The following is a 7,657-nucleotide window of genomic DNA, read 5'->3' as shown; positions in this document are numbered from 1 at the left end:
GGAAAAGAAGAGAAAGCGAAGAGGTAAAGATGCCACTCACTTCCAATAATAGAGGCATCGAGAGCAGATCTCCGCCCTTCCTCCTGCCTGCCCCCCTATCATTATCAGCAGCATGGACATAGCAGAAGCAGCAAACAGCATTTCCATTACACATGCCCCTCCTAACAGCTACAGTAGTGGATCGAATACTTTCTCAGTTCAGCCATATTTTAAGTTATTTAACTCTCCCTTTTGCTGGCCTCTGCATTGCCTAGATGTTACTGGAGGCTGCAGAGATTTAGGGGCCTTTATGGAATCATCAGGGATGTAGCTTGCTATGGGGACGACAACCTTTAAATTTGCTAAAAGTCTTTGAATATTCCTTAGCTTAGAGTATAGCCAGATAAGAAACATTAAAATATCCAAAGGGGGCAAACCGTCAAGATCATCAGATCATTTCATCTCATCATCGCCGTGTCTTGTCCATGCCGAGAATAAATCAAAGGGGAGAAAAACAGCAACAGGAGCAACTAATGCAACAGTAAAGCTGTCGAGGTCCAAGGGAACGTACTCTTAATTAATTAAGCCATAGTTGTACATGCATGAATGAATATAAAAGTCGTAACAGCTAATGACAAATCTGATGGCATAAACCCTACATAAAATGACATACAACTGAGCACCGGATCAAATGAAGTGGTTAACAGAAATCTCACACCTCATGCGCCGGCCGGCCGGTTCATCAGTCTCTTCGCATCACGTCGCTTCCTTCCTCCTCCTCGCCCTGGAGCTGGAGCCGCTGTGCAGCCGGCGCGAGGAACCCCATAAAACCGCCGCCGCCGCCGCCAACCAGATGGCTGAATCCGATCTGCCCAGACATTGCCGATGGCTGGTGGATTCCGGCGAGAGGGTCTAGCCAAGCGCGGGCAGACGCGGCCCAGCCAGCACTGGACTGAAGGGTTTCCCCATTGGACGAGAAGAGCTGGCCTTGGTCCAGCCCTTGCCGCGCCAGGATGCCTGCAAACATGTAGCTGTCGCCGTTGCCGCCGGCGCCACGGCCCTCTCCCGCGTCGTTGTCCGAGGCATGCCACGACGATGGCATTCTCTGGCCGTGGTCCGGCCACCCTGGAACGCCTGCACCCGAGATGATACCGTGATGGTTGGGAGATACATGGCTAAACATGTTATGCTGGTTGGACTGGAGGGTAAGGCACAGCTCCTGGGGCTGGCTGCTGGTGGTGCGCGACAGGAGGTCCGGCGGGGAGCCCCGGTACTCGTCGTGGCCGCCGGCGGTGGCCGTGGACGAGGAAGGGAACAAGGACTTGACGCTGTCGGAGACTTGGTCCGCGCCAAGTGAATGTTGAAGGAAGGAGTTGGTCATGGCAGTACCGCCGGGGTTGCCGAACCCGTAGGACGACGTGGAGGTCACCTGCTCGGACATCTGCTCGGCGGCCTCGGGCTCCGCGGTGGGCGGCGCCTCCTCGGGTCGGTCGGGGAGCTCCTCGATGGCGGCCTTGGCGTTGCGGATGAGCCAGTCGACGGCCTTGCTGGGGCGGTCGTAGCCGAGGCGGTCCTGCACGTCGTAGAAGCGGATGGCGGTGTGCGCGGCGAGGCGGACGCGGCGGTCGCGCAGCCCACGCGCGGTGCACACCTTGCTGTGCCTGTCCTTGCGCCCCGCCGCGGACCGCACGATGCGCCCGCTCCCGAATGCCGTCGCCAGGGCGTCCGCCACCGGCGTGGATTCGCCGCTGCTGCCGCCATCGGCGCCTCCCCCTGCTGCCTGCTGCCTCCGGTGCTGGTGGAGGTAGCCGAACCCTTGCTGGTGGTAGATCTGGAGCTGCGCCTGCGCCTGCGCTCTCTCCTTCTCCTGGAGCAGGTAGTGCAGGGTGCTGGTGGCGGCGGCGGCAGTAGGGTTGCTCCAAGGGTCTAAGCCCTTGGACAACCGGTTCTTGTCCTCCTCCAGCTTGAGCTACCTCAATCTTACACCACTCCCCACACCCCACCAACAACCAACCGGCCGGGAAGAAAGGGGTAGCCGGCCAGGCCAGATAGTTAATCGCAGGACGAAATATGAGCACACAAGGAAGGACGTATATACTACTATTCCTTCCTGCATGGGATTGCCATATCTCTTTCTTGTGCTGCCTAGCTCAGCTCGACACTGAGGGAGAACCCAAAGATTTTAATGGCCACGGCGGAACCACACAAGCTTAATAGCTGCTCGCTCGCTAGCTAGTCGGCCGGCCTGCCTGCTGCCTCCCTTTTGTGAAAGTGACAAGCAAAAGAGGGCAGTGAGTGCAGTGTAGATCTTATCTTGGCAATCTAGCTCTTTGTGTGCTAGCTAAGCTCACACTCGGATCGATCCGATGGGAGGGAGGGGCGAAAGAAGATCTAGCGAGGGAGTGAGTGACCTTCCGTCCAAAAGGTGGATCATTATTATGCTTCTACTAGTATTTTTTACCCACATATATTATGTAAACCTTGAGAAGGACATGTGGTGCATGCAGTCTTGCTTAGTTTAGAGCATTTACAGCCAGGCTTGACAAATCTGACCCCTCAAAGCCCGCGGGCGCGTCCACGGACACACCAACCACGTCTCAAATATTTGATTTCACAGCCGGACATCTCAAATTTGAAACCTTAAATTCATATTATTACATGCAACGTAAACCGATCTTTAAGCGAAGCTCGTCCGGTTCTGCCGTGCCCATGTCCGACGGCCAGGTTTGTTCTCCAGAGTATTAGTCCGGTTGCTGGTAAGGTAGAGTGGGGCATGGGACAGGAGCTGGCTCACGGGACTCAAGACACAGCCGTCTCCCATGCCCTACTCTTCCTCGTCGGAGCTCGGAACCCGAACGGTGTCGGTGGACGTCAGATCGATGATGTATCTGTTCTAGGACGAGCCCCAGCGACATCCACCATGACGCAGTTGCGCCGTCCGGACTGATGCACCATACGGGGTGCCGGAGAATGCGACTCCGCCTTGCCGAAGTCCACCGCCGTGAGGGCTGCTGCCGCCTCCCGCGCTCGCTGCCTCGCATGGCGGGCACGCCGCACCATGTTTGTGTCGGTCGACGCCCATGGTGTGCCCATCGCCTCGAAGTGCCAACGGAGGGGTTGCGCGTCTGTTACCGCGTTCAGACGCCAGAAAGATGCACCGCCTCCGGTGAGGCAGCGACGACACACCTAGCGCCAGATCCATGCGCCAATTGGGCGGACACAATGGATTTCTGATGGAAGGAGTACGAGCACTGATTAGCACAGAGCTCCTCCCGGGGAACGATGGAGCGTTAGCCGGACGACCATCTCCTCCTCGGGGCCGCGTGGGATGAGTTCGGGTTCGACGGCTCTGGAGGTGAAGGACTTGGATCCACTGCCCGCCAAGCCAGAGGCAGTCGGAGATCGCCGAACGGGAGCTTGGCCGGCGGAGGGGAGTGGAGGAGAGTGGAGTGAAGTTGTTAGAGTTTGGTCCGGCGAATGGATGGGGAGGAATATATGTGGGGTCAGATGGGCTAGCGTGGGCCGGGTCTTATATGGTGGATGTGTCAGGACACGCTCGGGTGCCCCATATTCATCACATATTTAGGCTCAATATAACGGATGCCGATCACTCAGGACATTTGAGGCTTGTTTGAGACGCCTGTCCCGGTCGAATTTTCGTTCCGACATTTGAGGCGGGTTGGGGCGTCCGGCTGTAGAGGGCATCTATCCTCTATCCATGTTCCCTGTTTTATTATGACAGCGGGTAAAGTGTCGAGAGAGAGAGAGTAAGTCTATGAAAGTGTAGATTGGTAGGATGATGCAGGGCGAGGGCGAGGGCGAGAGGGGACGGCTGGCGCGGGCAGAGGCGCAGCGCAGGGCAGGCCAGGTCAGGGCAGAGGACAGAAACTCTGGTGGGATCACGTCCCTCTCCCTCTCCCTGCTTCAGTTTTGCCGGTTTTAATTCAATTCAATTGCATGGGACATTAAACTCTACCCCTCACTCTTTGGCGATTAAGACTGCATGCGCTGCTCCAGTGCCCTGTGGGGATGGCCCACGCACACATCGCATCATATACGCTGCTGGCTGATTGTGTACTGTTCTGTTATGTCTATTCCATGGCAAAGTTGTGCACAACTGTGACTGTGTCATGCTCATGCATGCACCCAGATCTTTTTGTTTCTTCGTTAACTACGTACTACTCTCTATGTACACTGTAGCCCCCTGTCCTATACGCGTCATAGTGCCGCAATAACATCTGATCCTAGCTAGAAAAACGAGCGTTTTTCTGGTGAAAAGCACAAGCACAAAATTTGACCAGTCCAATAAGAGTACTACTACCTCCGTAAACTAATAGAAAAACATCTAGATAGCTACTTTAGCGATCTAAACGCTCTTATATCAGTTTATAGATGGAGTAATTGATAACCGGCTTGTACGAGTATGGTCTAGGTGTGTAGTACCAAACCTAGGTGTGGAGTGGTGCGGTGTGGTGAAGCGGCCGACCGCGCCATCACAGAGGTACAGTGCATTTCCTCCCCCATTAACTACGCACCTGCGCAACGAGTAGCTAGGCTGCAATGCAACACGCGGGCTGCAGCTAGCTAGGTGCTAGATCCATCAACTCTTGCTCGCATGCACTCAATGCGTACGCGCCAATTATTTGGGCCGGCCAGACAATTGGCTTCACTGGTCCGTCCTCTCGTGCCGGGTCACGTCCTGCCTCCTATACTCGGCTTTAGGTTTGCTAAACTAGGCTAATCTCTCCTTGCCCGAAAGAAATATGTCCCATGAAGTTTCTGAATACAGGCATTCCCCGTCTTCATCTTGTCTCTCAGCGATCGCCGGGGCAAACTCTTGCACTGAGGACTGGCATGTTGCCGGACATCAATGCGAGAAGCCAGGTCCACGAACCACACTGCCCCGTCGGTTTTTGTTTGCATCCTGAGAGAATACTAAGAGCATGGTTAAGTAGTAGTAGAGCCAACTGATAGGCTGTATCTAATAACCATATCATCTACAGTCAATATTAATAGTTAGCTATAGACATTTACTACTTTATCATTGTTTGGCTCGTCTTCTTGTCTCACAAAGTTTCTTAGACTATGTTGCAGCTGGCTACTAACCTTATATACAGAATTTTAGTCGTAGCGCTGGATAAAATGGGGCGCTACTAGCAGTAGCGCGTGGAAACAGAAGGCGCTACTGCTATTTAAATTGCAGTAGCGCGGCTGGGGCAAAAGGTGCTACTATTAAAATTGCCCCATCGTTGCCGCCAGGCTATTTACATTGCCGTAGCGCATTCTCTTGAAACGCGCTACTGCTAGGTAGTTTAGCAGTAGCGATTTTCCCGATCATGCGCTACTGCTATGTAGTTTATCTTCTCCACACGGTCGCCCCTTACTCTCCACCACTCCAACTCTCACTATCCCACACACCCTGTCGTCCACCGCCGCCAACATTCGGCCCTCCCCCGTCGCCGCATTGCCGCCGCCGTCCTCGCTCCTCCTTCCTCGGTATGCGCCCTCCTCCCACCGCCCTCCTCCTTCCTTCCCCCACTGCGCCCTCCTCCGGCCGCCCCTCCTCCCTTCTCCCTCCTCCTCCGACCAAGCCCTCCGCTGGCAGCCCTCCTCCCACCGCCCTCCTCCCCCTCCTCCTCTCTCCTCCTCCTACCTCCTACCTCCTCCCACCCCCTCCTCCCTCCATCTCTCCACACTGATATATTCTTGTATAATGTAGATTTTTTACCTTTTTAGTAAGTGTTTAATAGAAATAGTTTATTTAGTAAGTGGTTACACTGGTAGAAAAAGGGCATAATGTTCAGCTCATTAGTCCCGGTTTGTAATTGAACCGGCACTAATGTGACCATTAGTGCCGGTTCCAACGGCTAGGCGGGCGGCGCTCATTAGTCCCGGTTCGTGGCGAATCTTTAGTACCGATTTGTGTCACGAACCGGGACTAAAGAGCTGGTGGCAGGCTGGGCCCCACCAACACCTTTAGTCCTGGTTCGTATAACCAACCGGGACTAAAGGTCATCCTATATAAATCCTTCGTCGAGCCCGAGCTCTCTGTTCTTCCCCTTTCCTCTCCTCTGTTTTCTTCCTCTTCCTCTCGAGCTCACACTCCAATTTTTCCAAAATTTGTGAAGATTTGAAGGCACCCCATCCATCCAAGTGAACACAAAGGTTAGCAACTTTGTCCTTTCATCTCTCATTGCTAGATTAGCTCTTGCAATGCTCTATAAGTATAGTGATGTAACATCCCAAATTTTCAATTTGGAATGTTATGCATTAGATCATCATTGCATATCATATTTTATTGCATTTTGGCGTGATCCTAGAAATTCTACGCAACTCAAGGACCTATGGAGAGAGTTGGAGATTTCATTATTTTCATATTCGCGTTTTTCGTGAATTTTGAAAAGAGGATCGTTTGATTTTAGCTGCAGACAGCGAACGTTCGTTCGTTAGCCTGTTCGTCAGTTTTTCTTTTTTATCGGATTTTCCGCGATTATTTTTCGATCGCGATTTCTGATCCGATTTTTGTTTTAGTATAACTTTTCGCTCGTTCATCGGAATCAGGCGATTCAAGCGCCTAGAGTTTCGTCTCAAAACCCTCTTTCCGTTTAATTAACTTAAACAAGTTTTTGCTACTGTAAAATTTGACCTTAGTCCAGATTAGTAAACGAAGCTTGTTTCTTTCACAGTTTGAGTTTCGTTGCTCCGTTTGATTTGATTTTTTCGCAAACCGGAGTTCTTAAGTTGAACTTTCTGGTTAGACTTCTTATTTGAGTTTTACCCGTGCCCTTGCATGATTGCTTATTGAATGCTTGTTTGATTGCGATAGAGTACCCGGAGTGCGAAGCGTGCTACATCGAGTCTTTAGGTTTCACGGATCATCAACAAGGCAAGTAACACTTTGATCATACCTCTTTACTACCCAGTTTTATTGCATTAGATCAATCCTCAAACACTTGCATGGTTAGGATCTGAAAAATTGTGGGTTGGGATGTAGATGAGGTAGTACCTATTCACCTGTTTGTTATCAAACCCTGGGAGTTACTTCTACGTTATGCTTATATTACCATGCTATGCTCGTAGACGTGGATTGGGTTTGAGTGTATTCCATGACAGATTGTGAGATTGTTTACTTAATGGTTCAACTTAAGGTGGCAACTTTAATACACATCTAGGTGGAGTGAGGCACCTGGGGAACCCAGTGATTGCCTGTATTTTTGGAAATCCCGGGGTACTGTGTGATTTTCCTATGGACCGCCACCCAGGTTCAAAGGGATCATAAGATTATTCATGCTGAAAACTTCTTTGTGCAACCACATGCCATTATGGGCTCTGGCATAGTTGATTAAGTCATGTGAACTCTTATAGTGGTAGACTAGCAGATGTAGGGGATGTAGGTGTACCGGTCTACCCATCGTAAGGTGCTAACGCTTCTGAAAGACTGTGTCTCGGACATGCGTTTCTCAAACACCTTGTAGTGCGAGAAATCCAACGGAGGAGATCGAGTCTTGTGGGGAAAAGTGCACAAACCTCTGCAGAGTGTACAAACTAATCATGGTTAGCCGTGTCCCCGGTTATGGACATCTTAAGTATCTAGTTCTTGGATTATCATGTGGATCTCATCACTCTTAAATATAATTTGATTGGGTTATTAATTACTTTTAATTGGGATTGAGAGGGG

The 7,657-nt window shown here is 51.6% G+C and overlaps 1 protein-coding gene across 1 annotated transcript; it reads right to left on the bottom strand.

The window, feature by feature from the left end:
- Positions 1-529: 529 nt before the first annotated feature.
- Positions 530-1,553, bottom strand: LOC147980345 (transcription factor PCF7-like). The gene has a single exon (XM_087547544.1). The coding sequence runs from the start codon at positions 1,418-1,420 to the stop codon at positions 722-724; it is 699 nt and encodes a 232-aa protein (XP_087403670.1). The 5' UTR covers positions 1,421-1,553; the 3' UTR covers positions 530-721.
- Between the last annotated feature and the right edge of the window lie 6,104 nt (positions 1,554-7,657).

This window comes from Triticum urartu, chromosome 3A, assembly GCF_056163025.1.
Source record: "Triticum urartu cultivar PI428250 chromosome 3A, HENAU_Tu73, whole genome shotgun sequence".
Classification (NCBI taxonomy): domain Eukaryota; kingdom Viridiplantae; phylum Streptophyta; class Magnoliopsida; order Poales; family Poaceae; genus Triticum; species Triticum urartu.
This window is presented reverse-complemented; position numbering and strand designations above follow the sequence as displayed.